General features: G+C 36.5%; 1 protein-coding gene across 9 annotated transcripts in view; it reads right to left on the bottom strand.

Moving 5' to 3' along the window:
- Positions 1 to 22,441, bottom strand: part of MIPOL1 (mirror-image polydactyly 1) — a 328,422-nt gene that overhangs the window by 22,679 nt on the left and 283,302 nt on the right. For 6 of the 9 annotated variants that reach the window (XM_089907628.1, XM_089907621.1, XM_089907623.1 and 3 more), the window contains one exon: positions 5 to 10,856. The exons of the other annotated variants lie outside the window; for them this stretch is intronic. In XM_089907628.1, coding sequence (XP_089763754.1) covers positions 10,772 to 10,856 — 85 coding nt within the window. In that variant the 3' untranslated portion in view covers positions 5 to 10,771. Of the gene's footprint in view, positions 1 to 4; positions 10,857 to 22,441 lie in introns of those variants that run through there. 9 annotated transcript variants of the gene reach the window in all.

The raw sequence follows: 22,441 nt of genomic DNA, 5'->3' as shown, positions 1-22,441 counted from the left end.
GGGGCAGGGGGGCAGGAGGGAAGAAAAATGATTATAAAATGTGCAATTATTGTCAGGAATGTTTTGGCTGAAAAAGGACAGTATTTGCCTGTGACCAAGCATTCTTGGTAGTCATGTTAAGAAACAAAGCATTACTGTAAGTGAGAGACATGGGTGCAGAGTGCCAAGTATTTGAGGTTAAAAAAACAGCAAAAACACAAACTTTAATCCATATCTTCAGATTATGTCAGCATTAGATGCTACATGAAAAATCTAAGATACTAATTTTAATACATTTACCTACTTGCATTACGGTTATGAATGAAATCATTACTACGCAATGACAAGATGGCATATTAAACATAGAGCAGTTTCAAACTGATTTTCACCAAGAGTACATATTTCAATACATAAATACTATCAGCCTTAGATCTGTTACCTAGCTAAATAAGTAACATATTGGTATACTGGACAACTGTAATGCATTAAATTTCTTCTGTTTAAAGCCAGGTATTAGGTGGCTAAGTTGGAAAAACTTGATATCTCAATGGTATGAATATAACTTAAATGTATAAAAATGATTTGATGCTAATAAAACCAGACTTTCTGTACTACATTTTAAAAGTTTCTATTCCTGAGTAATATAAATAGGCTAGCAATGACTATATATGCTTCTGAGTCAAAGATAAGTGATTTTTCAGTTGATTAAAAACTCACCAATTATACTGAAAATAGAGTCAAAAATTCAGAAGTCATTCTGTAGGTTCTTAAACTACTCTATGGGAGGGAAATCACATTCACTGAATGAGTGACAGTTTTGCTTGACAAAAGATGATGGAATCAGATCATTAATTGATTTTTTTTCCTTATTATTTTCTTTCCCGCAAGCATAAAACCTCAACAAAAAATCTTGCTTGGTGTTACACACACAGAAATCTTCTTTATAAGTGAAAATCACACCCAGCAGTTTTCATATACACAAAGCTCCCTCCTCAAAGACTGGTGAGTGACACAGTCTAGTCTGTTCCAGCTTACCTCATTTATATGGACCCATGCATGAGGGTCCTTTGCAAATAAACACAGCACAGAGCTAGACACTAAAGGAATGAGGGTATTCTTAGCGTCATACACACTGGTTTAGATGGACTAATTGGATGCATGCAACACTGAAAACAGCTCAAGTTTATTGGATGATTCTGCATATATCAAGACTTCTGTTAATAGAAAACAGGAATATGAAACCAACAATTCAGTGCATAAAAGTATCTTTGCTTTGAGAAATATAGTAATGATCTTAGAGTAAAAATGCAAATCTTGCTTAAATTTATTATTACAAATTTCTCAAACGTAAATTTTACACAAGTAATATACAACCATTAAACCACGTTTAAGCTAGTGATGCAAATACTTGAACTATAAGATTTACTGGACAATTCACTGTATTCACAGATAAGTCTGTATTAGTTGGACTTTCCCTAGTGATAAAAACTAGTGCTATTTTATACACTCTGAATATTATGATTCATAGGATTACATAGATCCTTTAAGACAAAGTTTCACTACGTTGAATTGTGGAGGAGGGGGAAGAAAAATGTCACTATGAAATTTTAACTGTACTGTAAAATATGATAATAACTTGAATTAACTGTTAACAAATGACTCCCAGGAGAAACCTTGATATGCCACTAATAGAATTTCTCAGGATGTACTGTAAAAAGTTAGAAAATATTACTTTCAAGATGGTTAAATATATCCCTCCCCCACAATATCATTTGCATTACTATTAAAAAAACTTCCTCATAATGTAAAAGTAAGCTCTACTCTGCACAGTTATTATCACTATGAATTCTGAATCAACGGAATGCCAAATTACTGAGATGAACCTGTTTTGTGCTTCTTTTGCCTTCTCCTTTACAGATGGACTCATTTTACTTTAGTTTCTTTTTCACACAGTAGGATATCTTTCCATTTAGAACTCTTAATACATCTTGCTAAGGTAAGAGGTTAGGAGGAAATACTTAAATATCACATTTTGCAATGTATTTACTATATTTCAACAATTACTAGAACAACCACATTCTCAGTTTATTCAGGTTGAATGATTTATGAAAATTTGATCTCAGAAATGAGAAAAATGTCAATTACTTAGTTTTGTAAAAGCTTACTGACTTTGGAAACACAATGAAGCACCTATTCTTTCCTGTAAGGAATGGACTACATCTGCCAAACATGGACTGTGCTGACAGGAAGGTAGGTGTGTCTGTCTGTTGAACCATCTTGCAGGATCTGCCTGCAGGCTATTCTTTACCGTCCAAATCAATAATATCCTTTAAAAAATTACATACTTTAATAAAATAGGGCCCAATTGCTTTACGTGTTGCTCAGCAATAGCTTCCCACAAACTTCATGAATAGGAAAAGGGTTAGATCTAAGATTAGAATTTCTCTATTTTAAATGATGAACTGCAGCACAGACAAGGAAACCCTCATACAACGTCCTAAGATAAGACAGTAAGAAATATGGCCTGGTTTCCCTGTTCTTATTGCAAAGCTACTTCCACTAGAGTTTTGGCTACTAGAAAGCTACAGATTTCAGATTATAGGTTAATGTATTATTTGTCTTAATAGCTTCATTAAACTGTTTCCTCAAGTTACTACTTAAGTCAAATTGGGTATTTTTTTTAACACCTCTATTACAGTATAATTGCTTTAAAATAGTGTGTTACTTTCTGCTTTAGAACAAAGTGAATGAGCTATACATAAACATATATCCCCATATCTCCTCCCTGTTACATCTCCCTCCCACCCTCCCTTTCCCACCCCTCTAGGTGGTCACAAAGCACCGAACTGATCTCCCTGTGCTATGTGGCTGCTACCCACTAGCTATCTATTTTACATTTGGTAGTGTATATTTGTCCATGCCACTCTCTCACTTTGTCCCAGCTTACCCTTCCCCCTCCCCGTGTCCTCAAGTCCACTCTCTACATCTGTCTTTATTCCTGTCCTGACCCTAGGTTCTTCAGAACCATTTTTTCCCTTTAGATTCCATATATATGTGTTAGCATACGGTATTTGTTTTTCTCTTTCTAACTTACTTCACTCTGTATGACAGACTCTAGGTCCATCCACCTCACTACAAATAAATCAATTTCATTTCTTTTTATGGCTGAGTAATATTCCATTGTATACATGCACCACATCTTCTTTACCCATTCATCTGTCGATGGACACTTAGGTTGCTTCCATGTCTTGGCTACTGTAAATAGAGCTGCAATGAACATTGTGGTACATGACTCTTTTTGCATTATGGTTTTCTCAGGGTATATGCCCAGTAATGGGATTGCTGGGTCATATGGTAGTTCTATTTTTAGTTTTTTAAGGAACCTCCACACTGTTCTCCGTAGTGGCTGTATCAATTTACATTCCCACCAACAGTGCAAGAGGGTTCCCTTTTCTCGACATCCTCTCCAGCATTTATTGTTTGTAGATTTTTTGATGATGGCCATTCTGACCTGTGTGAGTGATACCTCATTGTAGTTTTGATTTGCATTTCTTTAATGATTAGTGATGTTGAGCATCCTTTCATGTGTTTGTTGGCAAACTGTATTTCTTCTTTGGAGAAATGTCTGTTTAGGTCTTCTGCCCATTTTTGGATTGGGTTGTTTGTTTTTTGGATATTGAGCTGTATGAGCTGATTGTAAATTTTGGAGATTAATTCTTTGTCAGTTGCTTCATTTGCAAATATTTTCTCCCATTCTGAGGGTTGTCTTTTCGTCTTGTTTATGTTTTCCTTTGCTGTGCAAAAGCTTTTAAGTTTCATTAGGTCCCATTTGTTTATTTTTGTTTTTATTTCCATTTCTCTAGGAGGTGGGGCAAAAAGGATCTTACTGTGATTTATGTCATAGAGTGTTCTGCCTATGTTTTCCTCTAAGAGTTTTATAGTGTCTGGCCTTGCATTTAGGTCTTTAATCCATTTTGAGCTTATTTTTGTGTATGGTGTTAGGGAGTGCTCTAATTTTATTATTTTACATGTAGATGTCCAGTTTTCCCAGCACACTTATTGAAGAGGCTGTCTTTTCTCCACTGTATATTCTTGCCTCTTTTATCAAAGATAAGGTGAACATATGTATGTGGGTTTCTCTCTGGGCTTTCTATCCTGTTCCATTGATCTATATTTCTGTTTTTGTGCCAGTGCCATACTGTCTTGATTACTGAAGCTTTGTAGTATAGTCTGAAGTCTGGGAGCCTGATTGCTCCAGCTCCATTTTTCTTTCTCAAGATTGCTTTGGCTATTCGGGGTCTTTTGTATTTCCATAGAAATTGTGAAATTTTTTTGTTCTAGTTCTGTGAAAAATGCCATTGGTAGTTTGATAGGGATTGCATTGAATCTGTAGATTGCTTTGGGTACTAGAGTCATTTTCACAATGTTGATTCTTCCAATCCAAGAACATTGTATATCTCTCCATTTGTTTGTATCATCTTTAATTCCTTTCATCAGGTTATAGTTTTCTGCATACAGGTCTTTTATCTCCTTAGGTAAGTTTATTCCTAGGTATTTTATTCTTTTTGTTGCAGTGGTAAATGGGAGTGTTTCCTTCATTTCTCTTTCAGATTTTTATCAGTAGCGTATAGAAATGCAAGAGATTTTTGTGTGTTAATTTTGTATCCTGCTACTTTACCAAATTCATTAATTAGCTCTAGTAGTTTTCTGGTAGCATCTTTAGGATTCTCCATGAAGAGTATCGTGTCATCTGCAAAGTGACAGTTTTACTTCTTCTTTTCTGATTTGGATTCCTTTTACTTGTTTTTCTTCTCTGATTGCTGTGGCTAAAACTTCCAAAACTATGTTGAATAATAGCGGTGAGAGTGGACCACCCTGTCTTGCTCCTGATCTTAGAGGAAATGGTTTCAGTTTTTCAACATTGAGAACGATGTTGGCTGTGGGTTTGTCATATATGGCCTTTATTATGTTGAGGTAAGTTCCCTGTATGCTTACTTTCTAGAGGGTTTTTGTCATAAATGGGTGTGGAATTTTGTTGAAAGGTTTTTCTGCATCTATTGAGAAGATCATATGGTTTTTCTCCTTCAATTTGTTAAGATGGTTTATCACATTGATTGATTTGCATATACTGAAGAATCCTTGCATTATCGGGATAAACCCCACTTGATCATGGCGTATGATCCTTTTAATGTGCTGCTGGATTCTGTTTGGTAGTATTTTGTTGAGGATTTTTGCATCTATGTTCATCATAGATATTGGCCTGAAGTTTTCTTTCTTTGTGACATCTTTGTCTGGTTTTGGTATCAGGGTGATGGTGGCCTCGTAGAATGAATTTGGGAGTGTTCCACCCTCTGCTATATTATGGAAGAGTTTGAGAAGGATAGGTGTTAGCTCTTCTCTAAATGTTTGATAGAATTCGCCTGTGAAGCCATCTAGTCCTGGGCTTTTATGTGTTGCAATATTTTTAATCACAGTCTCAATTTCAGTTCTTGTGATTGGTCTGTTTAAATTTTCTATTTCTTCCTGGTTCGGCCTTGGAAGGTTGTGTTTTTCTAAGAATTTGTCCATTTCTTCCAGGTTGTCCATTTTATTGGCATATAGCTGCTTGCAGTAATCTCTCATGATCCTTTGTATTTCTGCAGTGTCAGTTGTTACTTCTCCTTTTTCATTTCTAATTCTATTGATTTGAGTTTTCTCCCTTTTTGTTCTTGTTGAGTCTGCCTAATGGTTTATCAATTTTGTTTATCTTCTCAAAGAACCAGTTTTAGTTTTATTGATCTTTGCTATTGTTTCCTTCATTTCTTTTCATTTATTTCTGATCTGATTTTTATGATTTCCTTCCTTCTGCTAACTTTGGGTTTTTTTGTTCTTCTTTCTCTAATTGCTTTAGGTGTAAAGTTAGGTTGTTTATTTGAGATGTTTCTTGTTTCTTGAGGTAGGATTGTATTGCTATAAACTTTCCTTTTAGAACTGCTTTTGCTGCATCCCATAGGTTTTGGGTTGTCGTGTTGTCATTGTCATTGTTCCTAGGTATTTTTTTATTTCTTCTTGGATTTCTTCAGTGATCTCATGGTTACTTAGTAGTGTATTTTTTAGCCTCCATGTGTTTGTAGTTTTTACAGATTTTTTCCTGTAATTGAGATCTAGTCTCATAGCGTTGTGGTTGGAAAAGATACTTGGTAGGATTTCAATTTTCTTAAATTTACCAAGGCTTGATTTGTGACCCAAGATATGATCTATCCTGGAGAATGTTTCATGAGCACTTGACAAGTGTATTCTGCTGTTTTTGGATAGAATGTCCTATAAATATCAATTAAGTCCATCTTGTTTAATGTATCATTTAAAGTTTGCATTTCTTATTTATTTTCATTTTGGATGATCTGTCCGTTGGTGAAAGTGGGGTGTTAAAGTCCCCTACTATGATTGTGCTACTGTCGATTTTTCTTTTATGGCTGTTACCATTTGCCTTACATATTGAGGTGCTCCTATGTTGGGTGCATAAATATTTACAATTGTTATATCTTCTTCTTGGATTGATCCCTTGATCAATATGTAGTGTCCTTCTTTGTCTCTTGTAATAGTCTTTATTTTAAAGTCTATTTTTTCTGATATGAGAATTGCTACTCCAGCTTTCTTTTGATTTCCATTTGCATGGAATATCGTTTTCCTTCCCCTCACTTTCAGTCTGTATGTGTCCCTAGGTCTGAAGTGGGTCTCTTGTAGACAGCATATATACGGGTCTTGTTTTTGTATCCATTCAGCCAGTCTATGTCTTTTGTTTGGAGCATTTAATCCATTTCCATTTAAGGTAGTTATCGACATGTATGTTCCTATTCCCATTTTCATAATTTTTTTCGGTTTATTATTGTAGGTCTTTTCCTTCTCTTGTGTTTCCTGCCTACAGAAGTTCCTTTAGCATTTGTTGTAAAGCTGGTTTGGTGGTGCTGAACTCTCTTAGCTTTTGCTTGTCTGTAAAGGTTTTGATTTCTCTGTCCAATCTGAATGAGATCCTTGCTGGGTAGAAAAATCTTGGTTGTAGGTTTTACCCTTTCATCACTTTAAATATGTCCTGCCACTTGCTTCTGGCTTGCAGAGTTTCTTCTGAAAGATCAACTGTTAACCTTATGGGGATTCCCTTGTATGTTATTTGTTGATTTTCCCTTGTTGCTTTTAATATTTTTTTTTGCATTTAATTTTTGATAGCTTGATTAATATGTGTCTTGGCATGTTTCTGCTTGGATTTATCCTGTATGGGACTGTCTGCACTTCCTGGACTTAACTATTTCCTTTCCCATATTAGGGAAGTTTTCAACTATAATCTTTTCAAATATTTTCTCAGTCCTTTTCTTTTTCTCTTCTTCTTCTGGGACACCTATAATTCAAATGTTGGTGCATTTAATGTTGTCTCAGAGGTCTCTCAGAGTGTCCTCAATTCTTTTCATTCTTTCTTCTGTATTCTGCTCTGTACTAGTTATATCCAATATTTTATCTTCCAGGTCACTTACCTGTTCCTCTGCCTCAGTTATTCTGCTATTGATTCCTTCTAGAGAGTATTTAATTTCATTTATTGTGTTGTTCATCGTTGTTTATTTGCTCTTTAGTTCTTCTAGGTCCTTGTTAAACATTTCTTGTATTTTCTCCATTCTATTTCCAAGATTATGGATCATCTTTACTATGATTACTCTGAATTCTTTTTCAGGTAGATTGCCTATTTCCTCTTCATTTGTTTGGTCTGGTGGGTTTTTACCTTGCTCCTTCATCTGCTGTGTGTTTCTCTGTCTTCTGATTTTGCTTAGCTTACTGTGTTTGGGGTCTCCTTTTCGCAGGCTGCAGGTTTGTAGTTCCCTGTGTTTTTGGTGTCTGCCCCCAGTGGCTAAGGTTGGTTCAGTGGGTTGTGTAGGCTTCCTGGTGAAGGGGACTGGTGCCTGTGTTCTGGTGGATGAGGCTGGATCTTGTATTTCTGGTGGGCAGGACCATGTCTGGTGGTGTGTTTTGGGGTGTCTGTTAGCTTATTATGATTTTAGGCAGCCTCTCTGCTAATGGGTGGGGTTGTGTTCCTGTCTTGCTAGTTGTTTGGTCTAGGGTGTCCAGCACTGTAGCTTGCTGGACTGGTAGTTGAGTGGAGCTGGGTCTTATTGTTGAGATGGAGATCTCTGGGAGAGCTTTTGCTGTTTGATATTATGTGGAGCCGGGAGGTCTCTGGTGGACCAATGTCCTCAACTTGGCTCTCCCATATCAGAGCCACAGGCCTGACACCCGGCCGGAGCACCAAGACCCTGTCAGCCACACAGCTTAGAAAAAAGGGGAGAAAAAAAGAAAGAAGGAAAGAAACAAATAAAATAAAACAGTTATTAAAATAAAAAAATTATTAAAAATTAAAAAAAGTGAAAAGCAATAAAAAAATAGAAAGAAAGAAGAGAGCAACTAAACCAAGAAACAAATCCACCAATGATAACAAGTGCCGAAAAACTATACCAAAAAACCCCCACAAAATATCCAAAAACCTACAGACAGAACCCTAGGACAAACGGTAAAAGCAAAACTATATAGACAAAATCACACAAAGTCCACCACGTCAATTTTGGGATGATTCGTTGTCTATTCAGGTATTCCAGAGATGCAGGGTACATCAACTTGATTGTGGAGATTTAATCTGCTGCTCCTGAGGCTGCTGGGAGAAATTTCCCTTTCTGTGTTCACACAGCTCCTGGGGTTCAGCTTTGGATTTGGCCCCGTCTCTGCATGTAGGTCGCCTGAGGGCATCTGTTCTTAGCTCAGACAGGACGGGGTTAGAGGAACAGCTGATTCGGGGGCTCTGGCTCACTCAGGCCGGGGGGAGGGAGGGGTGCAGAATGCGGGGCGAGCCTGTGGCGGCAGAGGCCTGAGTGACGTTGCACCAGCCTGAGGTGCACTGTGCGTTCTCCCAGGGAAGTTGTCCCTGGATCACGGGACCCTGGCAGTGGTGGGCTGCAGTCTCCCGGGAGGGGAGGTGTGGATAGAGACCTGTGCTTGCACACAGGCTTCTTGGTGGCTGCAGCAGCTGCCTTAGTGTCTCATGCCCGTCTCTGGGGTCCGCGCTGATAGCTGCGGCTCCTGCCTCTCAAGCTTGTTTAGGCAGTGCTCTGAATCCACTCTCCTCGCGCACCCTGAAACAATTGTCTCTTGCCTCTTAGGCAGTTCCAGACTTTTTCCCGGACTCCCCCCCGGCTAGCTGTGGCATAGTAGCCCCCTTCAGGCTGCGTTCACGAAGCCAACCCAAATTGGGTAAGTATTTACTGGTGTATTTCATCTGCTAGTTTACTAACACATTATAAGAAAGTAAATTGATGACATTGTACATAAGTAGGAAATAATATTTACAGTCTATTATTTTCTATAACATAAATTTTTTAGTAAACTTAAAAAATATATTTGCAGCTACACTTTAGAGAGAAATCCTAATTTTTTCCATTAACTTCACTTTTATACTTTCTTTGTGACTATGTAAGATGTATGTACTACAATGAAATACATAGTTTTCCATCAAGTAGATGAACCACAAGTTATTTACCAATTTTCTGAATTGGTTTACTTTCATTTTTCAATCTTAATGAATATTATGGTACATTTTAAAAGGCAAGTAATACGTAATGAATACTGACTATGTGCCAGGAACTATAAGAAGTAATTTATGCACATACTTAATTTTCATTACAACTCCATGGAGTAGATGTCATCATCAGATGACAAACTAAAGCATATAGAAGGTAATTTGATCAGAGCCATACTGCTATTAAGTTTTGGAGTTGGAATACATCGCAAGGTGTAATTACCACAACCCTGATCTCTCTGATGTGCTACATTGCTTCCAAAAGTACTGTGACTTCTGAGGTTTATTTTTGATTTTTTTATGGGGTTGGACTACTCTTACTGACTAGATAATATTTTTTGCAAAGTGAGAGAAAGAAGTGAAAACAGGACAAATTCCTTATCCTCAATTGAAAAATCTCTCTATAGCTTCCATTTTTGAGAGCAATTTTTTTATCTGTCAATGGAGAGGAGAATTCTTGTTGGCTGGACAATTTCCTCCATAGAAAAAAACATTCCATTTCTACTATTTAGGCAACGAGATTGCCTGATCAAACATATTTGGCTTCTGAATTTCGTTTTTCTAGGAGAAAGAACCAGGGAAATCCAAGAGACATGGATAAAAATCATCCTTCCAGTAGAGGAGACAGAAAAGCCACTAGAAATGCTGCCCTTTGGATTGGCCATTAGTATCAAAGATCTTGCCCTCTTTTAATCATGGCAGCAGGGCACGAAAAAGATTTAAATGTAGTTTCTTCTTTTACTATTATGGCTGTTCTTCCTCTGCTGGTCTCTTAGACGTTGTTTTATCACCTTTTCATAACACTTTTCATACTTTCCTCAAAAGTTGTTATTTGTTCCCTTGATTCCACTTAAATGCTTATGGCTCCCAAATACAGACCATTAACCTAAAATTCTCCTCTGAGTTTCAGACTCAAATATCCAACTGCCTTCAAGATATCTCTTGTTATTCCACAGGATATGATAATGAGCATATCTAAAACAAAGCTTATTTTACCTTCCATGCATATTTCAGTATTTCTTATTTTGATTAATGTTGCCATTCATTAACTACCCAACATTTAAGTTGAAAAAATTTAGAAAACCTTGGTCCATTGATTTTTTTCTCTCACTGCAGCTTGGACCTGTGAAAACTTTGTGATGAAACCACTAATGTAGACAGTGGGAAGCAATAAAAGGGTTTTAACTCATCTAGTAACATCATTTACCTTTTAGAAGGATCACACTGGCAGGAATGTAGAGATGGGATGGAGGCAAGTTGGCCTATAGGTATGGAATCCAGATAGCTTCTAGTGAGCACAAAAATGTGAATGTACTTAAGGTCACAACACTGCATACTTTAAAAAGTTTATGATATAGATTTAAGTTCAATCAATAAGGATTTGTTCAGTAATTCTTATAAATGAGGTACTGTTCTAGGCATTGACTATTCAAAGACTAGAACATGATTCTTGGTCATAAGGAGCAGTACGGTGGGGAAGCAGATCTTTATATGGTAACTGCAATAAGTTACTGGTAAATACTGTACTAAAAGGATAAGCATGGGTACTATACAGAACCTAGCTTGGGCAGGGAAAAAGAACAAGGGCCTGTAAAGGCTTTCTGATGATACCTGAGTTAAGTTTTGAAGGATAAGAAGGAAACAGTCACCTCAAGAAGGGTGGGAACACAGACGGTGCAGGATGGGCATTTCAGATAAAGGAAATAATATATATACAGGCACTGAGGTATGAAAAGCATGATGTGTGTCAAGTCCTACCAGTTGTATGGTTTCACAGGATCATGAAGTAGGGGGTGGAGGATGATGGGAAATGAGGCTGGAGAGCTTGGTCATGACTAGGTCTTGCTCTAGGTTGTAACTGAAGGCATGGGAGTAGATGGAAATGCCTAGAGAGGGACATAGGAAAGGAGAAGGGAGGTGAGAAGAGGATAGAACCAAGATGAAAACAAATAAAGAGACTGACAAAAGAATCTGAGAAAACAGGGAAGCAAAAGGTAAATCAAGAGTAGGTGCTGTTGGGCTTCCATGGTGGCACAGTGGTTGGGAGTCCGCCTCCCGATGCAGGGGACACGGGTTCGTGCCCCGGTCCGGGAAGAACCCACATGCCGCGGAGCAGCTGGGCCCGTGAGCCATGGCCGCTGAGCCTGCGCGTCCGGAGCCTGTGTTCCGCAACGGGAGAGGCCACAACAGTGAGAGGCCCGTGTACCACAAAAAAAAAAAAAAAAAAAAGTAGGTACTGTCACAGAATTCAGAGTAGAGAATTTCAAGAAAGGAGTGATCAACAGGGTTAAATACTTAAAACAAGATCAAGGTGAAAAATGACCATAAGATTTGACAATTAGGAAATGACAACCTTTTCTGTGCAGCTTTAATGGCACAACAGAAGTGGGATGAAGCCTGAATGGAATGTGAAAAAGTAAAGACTAAGTATCAGCTTGGTTAGAAAGTATAAAAGCTTGGATAGAAAGTAAAGAGGATTATAGTTACAGGGCAATATATGGCTGAGGAAGTTTTTAAAGAAATGGATGGCATGTGAATATGTTTATGGACTATGGAAGAGAAGATTGTAGGAAGAAGCTAAAGTAAAAGGGAAGAAGATGATACCTTTTTTTTTTTTTTTTTTGCGGTATGCGGGCCCGTCACCGCCGCGGCCCCTCCCGTTGCGGAGCACAGGCTCCGGACGCGTAGGCTCAGCGGCCATGGCTCACGGGCCCAGCCGCTCCGCGGCACGTGGGATCCTCCTGGACCAGAGCACGAACCCGCGCCCCCCGCATCGGCAGGCGGACCCCCAACCACCGCGCCACCAGGAAAGCCCAGATGATACCTTTTTAAGCAGGGTCTCAGAGGATGGAATCATATGCAGAACTTGCAGCAATATCATGCAAAATATGACTGGACAACTTTTCCTTGGAGATTAAAGGGAAAGAGGTGGGAGGAATACAGCTGTGGATAACTTTGTAGGTGTGGAGGAATTTAACTGACAGAACTCACCATTGCTAGATTCAATTTTCCCCAAGGAGTTAAGAGGCAGAGTTCTCCGCTGAAAGCACAGGGTAAAGAAAAAGGCTGGAGAATGGTAAAGATTTAATGGGACAAGAAAGGGAGGTGATCTGGGACATGTAAAAGGAATGTTAGTGGGATTGATGGGCCATTGACATTGAAGTTTCTTAGCATGAACACAGAAGTTGGGGTGGAGAGGAAGACACTGAATCAGGTGCCTGAAACTCACATTAAAGGAACGGCACTGATCAGGAGATCAGTAGATATCACTGAAGAGGAGAGAGAGAGAGAGTGATAATAAAGCTGGGTGGTACAAACCTCAAAGAAGGGAGGATTTTTACGTGGATGCAGAAGGTATGAAAGTAGCAAAGGGGAACCAGAAAACTCTCCTTCCTAGTATATAGGGTATGGGGAAAAGACCAGGGTCCAGTGGGCTGCTAGGAAAGAAATGCCCTTGGTAAATTCAAGTTTCAGGTAGAATGTATGTGTGAAATATTCAGTGCAGAAGGTGTGGAAAGACGCAAGTTAGTAACAATGGAAAGAAGGTTCCAGAGGCAAAATGGAAAGAGTCGCGATCAGAGGATTATAGAGAAGGAAGAAAAGATGGGGAAGGGGACTTCCCTTGTGGTCCAGTGGTAAAGAATCTGCCTTATAATACAGGGGACATGGGTTCGATCCCCAGTCAGGGAACTAAGATCCCACATGCGACAGGGCAACTAAGCCCGCATGCCACAACTACTGAGCTGTGTGCCTCGATTAGAGTCAGCGTGCCACAAACTACAGAGCCCATGCACTCTGGAACCTGTGCACCACAACTACAGAGCCCACGCACCATGGAGCCTGCACGCCGCAATGAAAGATCCTGCATGCCTCAATGAAGATCCCGCGTGCCGCAACTAAGACCCGACGCAGCCAAAAAAAAAAAAAAAAAACTCTTTAAAAAAGAAAGAAAGAAAAGATGGGGAAGGAGGAAGCACACAGCTGTAAGAAAGAGGATAAATAATCGATATAGTATACCCACTCTTCCATGCATAAACTGTAACCAATGAAATAAAAAGTTCCTTTTCAGTTTTAGGCACACTATGTAACTGAAAGATACAGACTAAGATACACACAGATGCATAAAAAATTTACATATATACACATATTTATAAATATGTAAAGACACGACCACATAAATATGAACATATATGTGCACAAAAGTACGGGTAAGAAATAAGGGAATATCAATAGAAGACAGAACAAAATGGAGAAGAAAGATTATTCACATTTGAAAGAGAATAGAGAAAGAATTTGAAAGTGAAAAGGTGAAGGTAGAAGTAGATGGGAGAGTGGGTTGAAAAGTCATGGTGAAGAAAGTGGAAACAATAATTGGTAGAAAGTGGTTAGAATGGTGAATTGAATAATAATGTGGTCAACATTTTTCTTATATTAATAGGAAATCGGCCTCCTTGGATCTTCTACTTACTGCCTAGACCTACCCTTTAAATCATTACCTTATTTGATTCCCTGTATGAGGTGTTGTTAAAATGTTAAGAAAATTGTCATGTCCTTACTGTGTTATTTTTTTCAAGGTTAATACTTCCAGCTATCAACAGTTTTTCACATTAAAGTTAATAGACTGCTCACCATATTGATTATTCTTTGTGCAGGTTCTCCAGCATGTCTAGTGTTTTAAAAAATATTAAGCCTGATCTAATAATAATCCAGTCTAATCATTAGAAAGGAAAGTGAGACTGATATCTCTCTTGATCTGGACTTTTACTTCCATTTTGATGCTGCCATGTTTCACTACTGGCTTACACTGAGCTTTGGTGCAAATGAATCTACCCACTGGCCTGCTTTGCCTACCAAGCCAAGCCAAGTCTCTCCTATATTGGACATATACAATTAATATTTCTGTAACAGTTATTTATTGCTGTGTAATAAACCACCCAAAACTTGATGGCTTAAAACAACAGCTATTTGATTTCATCATGTTAATTTGGGCTTGGTGCAGCTGCGCAGTTCTGCTGGCCTTGCCTTGAAGCACTCATGCAGCTGCAGGCAACTGGAGCTGGGTGTTCATATGCCTGACAGTTGGTGTAGACTTGGCTAGGACTCTCTCTTCTTATGGATCTCATTCCCAAGTAGACTAGCCCAGACTTATTTACATGGTGAGCATGAGTTAGCAAGAGGGGAACACAAGCAATACTCTTGAGGCCTTGTTCAGAAGTTGTACAACATCACTTGGTTTATTTTATTGGTCAAAGGGAGTCACAGGCCACCCCAGATTCAAAGGGTGGGGGAACAGATTCTACCATTTGACAGGAACAGCCACAAAAAAATTGTGGCTATATTGATCCTAAATGTTATGTAACTGAAAAAAAAAAAAGGCTACCAAGTGTACCTACATTTTACTATAAAACAAAGCTTTAACCCAAATCTGTGAATCTCTGATGGAGGAATTTCAGGTATCAATTGATAAGTGTAAAAAAAGGTACATTTTGGAATTTGCATTATCTCTTAAACAACACCTAGGATGTGACTATCATCTCTGTCAATATGTAAGGCTGTCCCTATTTGTTGTCAACTGGGTGCTTTTTGCTGGATCTACATTTATTTTGAAAAAAGAAAAACAAAAAATTTGGTACATGCAATCAATATTTAGTTTTAAAGCATTGTTACTAAACATTTACTAATTAGTTTGTTGATTTCTACCATAATTTTCAATTTAATCAAACCTAATTCAATCCTTTCCCCAAAATCTTTTTGCTATATAAAACATATTTTGTTATTAGAATAAAAAATACAAGGAAATCATATAACAGCATATCATTCAGATACGTTGTTATATCAAGTACTATCATTCATTCATTCAGAAATATTTCTTGAGTATTTATTTTGTGAATGGCACCTTTTAAACAGTTGTGTTCTAAAATGTTTTTAATGTGTCTACTGTAGATGTATGTTATATGAAGTCTTTTTATAAATACAAAATCCTCTGTAAAGATGTGCCATGAAAGGAATTTTCAGCTACAGCAAGTTATGATATAGTGAGCTCAGGTATACCTTTTGCAAATAGTCCTAAGGTTTTATATATTGTGGACAAGAGGGTGTATTCACAGGAAGATAATGAGAAAGTGGGAATAAGTTGTCCTCACACATCACAATTTTGGGCCATTTGATTTACTATACTTTGTTTAGCTTCACTTTTAGATTTATATTAACACTAAGAAATTGCTTCCCACCTTGAAATTAAGCAATAAACTTGGATTTATCTTTGAGATTAAATAGAATATAGAAAAAACTTAATACATGTATATTCAACTGTGCTTAGATTAGATATATGACATTCCTTATTCAATGTCACTAATATCTAAGGCAGACAAGGCAATGAAAAGTTACCTATATTTTAAACATAGACTAACATTTGCTATCTTCTAAGTAACCTTGAAAAATTAGTCTCACCAATCAATCATAGTATCAATTAGTATCAATTTAGATGACTAGTAAACATAAAAGTTAGAAATAGAACAATCAAAACATGTGAAACTTGGCATTGTTTACTTTTATTTCACCCTGCTTAAAAATTAGAACATGGAGAAGAATTAAAGCTGTATTTCCTTCTTTATAGGATCTCTAAAGTAATTCTACTTCAAGTTTTGGATTTTAATTTAATAAATTTGGTATAATTTTATCCAGGGCTTAATTAAGACTTTGTTAGTAAACTAGATGTCCAGATAGTCCACTGGATTCCAATTGTCTACGGCAGTACTAGTGCAGTGGGTGATACTATTAGGAAAGTACTTACAGAAGATAATGGAGTTATTTTGCTTAAGCCCCTAACTTAACATCATAAAGTGACTGAGATAATAGGATGAATTAAGATCAAGTGACAATTTTATTGGGCTCTTTAACTTTGTCTATCAGAGGGTATTTAAGCCATTTGTAAGATTCCCCAGAAAACTCAACACCAGTAACAAGCTCACGAAGCTCCATGAGGGCAGGGACAATATATATTTTGTTCATAACTGTATTCTTGTAACTAGCAGAATAGGCTCTCAAAAATCAATAGGATATTGTTCATTTGTTTGTGAATAAATATTACACACACATGCACATGTCAAGGGTTTCTGCAGAAGGCACATTAAGTGATAAAACAGTTATTTGAAAAGAATAGATTTCTCCTACTTTAAATGCAGGGAGTTTGGGGGCTTGGTGGGAAAGATGTTAAATGAAATTTCATTCTTAGTGAGAACTAAGTTAAGGTTATCCTTTTTGTATCAGGAGGAATTTTGTCAATGTGATAACAATAAATTACTAATTCTGAAAACCAGCATCTTCAGCCCTTCTTGTTGATTTTGTATCTTATCAGGAGAAAAAAATGAAGCATACAAAGGTATAAGATTGCCATGGATGCACCTTCTATGCATCTTATGCATCTTCTATGTGAGAAGCCTCAGAGTCAAAAACAAGCAGGCACATGGCAATGTAGGAAAAACAAATTGAAAATAAGGTAAACCATTTTTAACTATTCCATTAAAAACTCTTGATTTCTAAGAATTGAAACAGTGGTATGTTAGTGGTATTTTTTAAAAAGGACACAGATTTGGGAAAGTTCCGTTTTCCTTTTTTTTAAAAAAATATTTATTTATTTGGCTGCACGGGGTCTTAGTTGCAGCTCACAGGATCCTTGTGGCATGCGGGATCTAGTTGCGGCATGCGCATCTTTAGTTGTGGCTTGTGGGATCTAGTTCCCTCACTGCGGATCGAACCCGGGCCCCCTGCATTGGGAGTGTGGAGTCTTAGCCACTGGACCACCAGGGAAGTCCCAAGTTCTCTTTTTCTTATTCTGGTTTTTGTGTTTTGCCCCTGCTCTGCAGCTCCTAGGACAGTCGTATGAACTACAATTTGCATAAATTTTATCTTAAGGCACATAGAAGACCTTTATTTCTTTTAGACTGAAAGACTATTGATTATATCACTCTTCTATTTAAAATATCACAGTTTCACTATTTTTAGAGTGTATTTTGTTAACAATTAAGGGTGATAAGTCATTTTCTTCTTAAATATTGTTTCAAGAACTGTTCAATAACATTCTCCTAAAAGTTCCTTTTTCCGATGAAGAAACTGATCCATGGTTTCAAGATAAGGATAGCGTAAACAAAGTTTGAAGTTTAATCTCATTCATGATATCATTAGATGGCTAGGCAGTCACTGCTTCTTTCTGTCAGTTTAAAATTGTATGTTATTGATCTTAGATACTTTATATATAGTCAAATTTTTAATACGAACAAGAGAAATTAATCATTCTAAAATATCAAAATTTAGCTAAGTAATATAACTATGAAAAGGCAGATTTCTCTGAAAAGTTTATGATGCATACTGGTCATAAAACATACATTATTTAATTAGAATTGCCATCAGAACATATTAAAGGAAAATGTTTATAAAGATCTATACTATATATGTAAAAGAATGAAAGAGGTTTATATTTTCATCTATCTCAAAAGAGCATCTATTCCAAACATACACACATTCTTTGGGTAATTTATTGATACAGAATTCTGGATGCCTTCAAAGAGAGCATTTCTGACTGTTTCATTTCCTCCTGATTTCTTATTTTATATGCCCTTGTAAATGTAATTTCCATTCTTTAATATCAATTCACTTCACAGTTAATACTTTTCAAGCACCACAGAAGACTTGAAATTAAGTCACATGTATCTTTCTTTAAGTGTTAGTATTAAGGATGAAATGGGCTTTATTCTCGGTATCTAGATTATTCACTGGTGGTAAGTGAGTGACGTAGGGACATTAACTTTTTTGAGCTGACAGGACAGTAGTAAATTGCAACAGGGACTGAGCTACAAAGATCTGAAATGTGAATTGTACTTATGTTCAAATTTATTTACAGTGAGTAACTTATTCACTGAGATGGATTTTTTACATGATTTCCTTTAGACTTACAGTATTTGTAGTGTTAACAATACATATAGGTTTTTATATTCTAGAAACTACCTTAAATTTGCCACAAGTACTAATACATAAGGCCTCATATATTTATAATGATTATGATTTACAGAGTATTAGAGGGAAATTTGTAAGGCCAATAAAATCTATTCTCTTATCTTAATTGGTAGAGCTATTTCCATCTGGATGTGAAGAGCTGAGCCTCAAACCTGCCTTCTGATAAAATTGATAAAATCCTAAAGGTTTTTCTCATATTCTATAAGGCATCATACATGAAAATTATGATTTGTTATTTTTCCTTAGACTAGGTTTGGGTAATACGGTAGTGTTTACATCTTCTGGTATGTGTTTTGTTAACTAAATTTGGTAGAACTCCTTCTTTTGAGTAAATAATCTAGGTGGTATTAATGAATAATTGCTATAAATCTTTGCTAGTAGGCTGTCATCATCATGTGTCTTTTTAAACAAAATAATTATAAAAATTTTATAATTTTAAAAATTTAATTTTATAATTATAAAAATATATGCAGCAGAAAGCAGCATATATCTGGACTTTTAAATATTCACCCACCAGCCTCATTCAGACAATTCTTCCCAATGCTATCGCCTCAGGAACTGATCTGCTGCTTGCCCACTAGAGGAGTTACATATTGCCTTTTGAAGAATGACACCTCAAACCACAGCCTTGACATTTGGCCTATCTTTGAATGGCTTCAGATACAGCTCTTAAGAACAATCTTTATCATCCAGAATAACTTTGGACATTCTTTTAGCACTGAACTCCACAGAAAGAGTTTAATTATGTGGAAAAAAGGGTTATATAATCTAAACTGCTATCATTCTAAAGACATTCTCATGGGTATTTCTATTATTTCCAGAGAAGAATCCTTAGAAGCCCTTCCCTTCTTTTGCTCTTCAGTTTCTGGAAGCCAATTTTGATGAGTTTTATATCTGCCATCTGACTGTACTGTTCTCAAACTCAACTTAATATTTTTTCTCATAAGTTTATAAGTTAGAGTTACACAAAAAGAAAATGAAATTAGTTCTTAGCACTGAACCAAAGACATTCTATTAATGGCACTGTGTTGTTCCTATCTCTTAGGCAGAAAATCTTAAAATACCGACTACTTCTTTACCCTTCACACCTCTTTAGTCACCAAATTATATTGTTTTTCTCTATAGTGTTTCTGCTATGAATTCCTTCCTCCCATTCTCACTGCTACCAGCCTATACCAGCATACCAGTTCTCTATGTTACTAGACTATATTACTGATTTCTTCTTAGCTGGTATTCTTATCTCTAACACCAACCTGCTTCAATTAATCTTCCACAACACTAAGTGGGACTGATGTTCCTAAAATGCTATTTCCATCATGTAACCTTTGCTACTTTCAAAACTCTACAATGGCTTCTTATTTCCTATCACATGAAATCTAAATGCCTTTGCATACTTTTGAAGGCTCTCAGTAATTCAGCCTAGCCTCGCCTACCTGATGTCATCCCACAGGAACCTCTGCTCCTGCCAGGCTGACCTCTGTACAGTCTCCTTTCATATATTATACTCACACCTGTACCTCTGCTTCATTTATGCTCTTTCTCTCCTCTCTTATCCTTTCTTCTTTCCTCTGTGCTAATTTGTATCCCACCCACTCTACAGGGCCAAGGTCAGTTTCCTTGAGGCCTTCCTTTTCTCTGTATTACCTGCACTGAACAATTAACAAACTATTCAGTTAAATAATTAAAAAGGGCAATACATATATAAATATGTTACCAGCACTACATACAGATGCAAGATGGCAGACACTCTAACAATCCCACTTCTAGGAATCTGTGCCCTCTCTAAACATTTAGCTACAAGTATGTTCACTGTAGCAGTATTTGGAAACAACTAAATACCAATTATCTAAATGTCTTGTGAGCAAGAGCTGTATAGCATACTTTTCACTTATTCCACCAATTTGAGTGCTACATACGTAAAACAATTTTTTGGTGAGGTGTCTTTCTCTGTACCTTGTAATAACAGTAACATAGATGAAAATAAAATCCAAATTCATTGATTCCTCCCCATTACTGGTCCATATTTCTCACTAAAATCCCATATGTTTCCAAGAGATAAAATATTTTAAATTCCATATAGTAGTCAGACTAACAAGAAACACAAGAGACTTTTTGCATTAATGCCTACAATGAAATGGCTAGGAGAAAAGGTATTGCCAGCTGTAAAGGAACAAGTTGCAAGAATTAATCATACTCATAATCGTTATCTTTTTGCCAAAAAGTTTCCACAGGCAGCGTGCTTCTAATGCTATGTACATACACTCAGCAACTTAAATCATTCATATGAACCTGTCAAAAGTGCTGGTCCACTATTTTGACATGCTTACTGAGAACAAAGGATAACTTACAGTCATCAAAGCAAGCTATTAACTCCTGTCTAAACTTTCTCTCTCAATCTGAACTACTGTACGATGGCTCTTTGATGGGAATCACACTCCGCCTTTTTCAGCTTCACATCATTCTGCTCTATTACATGCCAGCGTCTTTGAAGGCTGCAAAAAAGCCATACTAACAAAGCATAGACATTTTGAATAAAAAGAGTCTCAGTCCTTGTACCATAAGAAGTACATCTAAAATTCTAGCTATCACTATATATCCTTATATAGTGATATAACTTTTTAACAATTTAGGTCATTATTTTAATAGAAAGTATTTATGATAATGTGTTCTATAATTACAGGGCAAGATGAAGTATTATCTACTATTAAAAAACCCAGCACCATATTTCTCCTTTCCATATGGCTGAAGAGATTTAAATCTGCTGTTCATCAATGGCATCTCTACAAATGGCCTAACTGTACTCCTAATTAACAGAAACCTTTTCTAACAATTCTAAATACTTTTTAACTCAACGATTCCACTTCTAGGAATTTGTGTCTCCTGCAGTAATTGCAGATATGTGCAAATATTTAGATGCAAGAATGTTCATTGCAACAGTACTTTAAAACAACTAGTAACAATAAATGAATTAGTTAAATAAATTATGGTATCATACAATACATTTAAAGCCATTTATTTAGTAAAACATTATGTATAATGATATAGAAAGTTATTCATAACATATCAAGTGAATCACGTTATAAAACTGTATGTACTATATGAAAACATTTTTTTAAATGTCAAGTTGCTTAGCAATATTTAAAAAATTTTCTAAAGTTAGTGTATATTGCTTTAGTAATTTGCATATATATATAGTGGTTAAAAAGCATTTTAAAAATGTTTTGCCTATCAAAACAATATTATATTTCTCTTGATAAAGATGAACACATGTACTTAACTACTAAAGTGAACAAGAGGTCATTTAAAAGAAAAAAAATGCAACCTCTTTCTATTCTCATTCTCACTTATTTTTTGTTGAACTCTCCACAGGTTTGGGGATCCAATAAGGCTGACAGAGAGCATGAGGCTTAAAAGTTACCCGTGGCTATAAAGTATTTTTATTCAGTGTGTATATTTTGCAGGTTTAAAAATTTTACTTCTTGCTAGCTAGAAATTTCCCAGAAAAATAAATGAAGGGGTCATAAGGTACACAAAGATGGAAGGACTATTTATTTCACTGGTTTTTTAACATCATAAATCAAGGCCGTACGATTTTCCAGTTAAGTTTTTACAATATTTAAAAACATTATTTGAACTGAAGGAGACTTCTTATATAGTGAAGGCTACCTCAGGTACTTTCCTTTAATCTCCCACACCCAAATGAGGCCAATCCAGCTACTAAGAGCTCAAACCTCTCATTGTGTTTTGATCCTGTTTGTTTTATCCTTTCAGGATATTTGCTTTGGAAGAGGAGATTTATAGCTGAAGAACTATGACTAAATAGCTTATTTGCTAAGATAAACCAACCTGCATTAGTATTAA

This window comes from Delphinapterus leucas, chromosome 2 (genome assembly GCF_059928025.1).
Source record: "Delphinapterus leucas isolate spDelLeu-1000000601 "Yukka" chromosome 2, BTC_Dleu_Yukka2, whole genome shotgun sequence".
NCBI lineage: Eukaryota > Metazoa > Chordata > Mammalia > Artiodactyla > Monodontidae > Delphinapterus > Delphinapterus leucas.
This window is presented reverse-complemented; position numbering and strand designations above follow the sequence as displayed.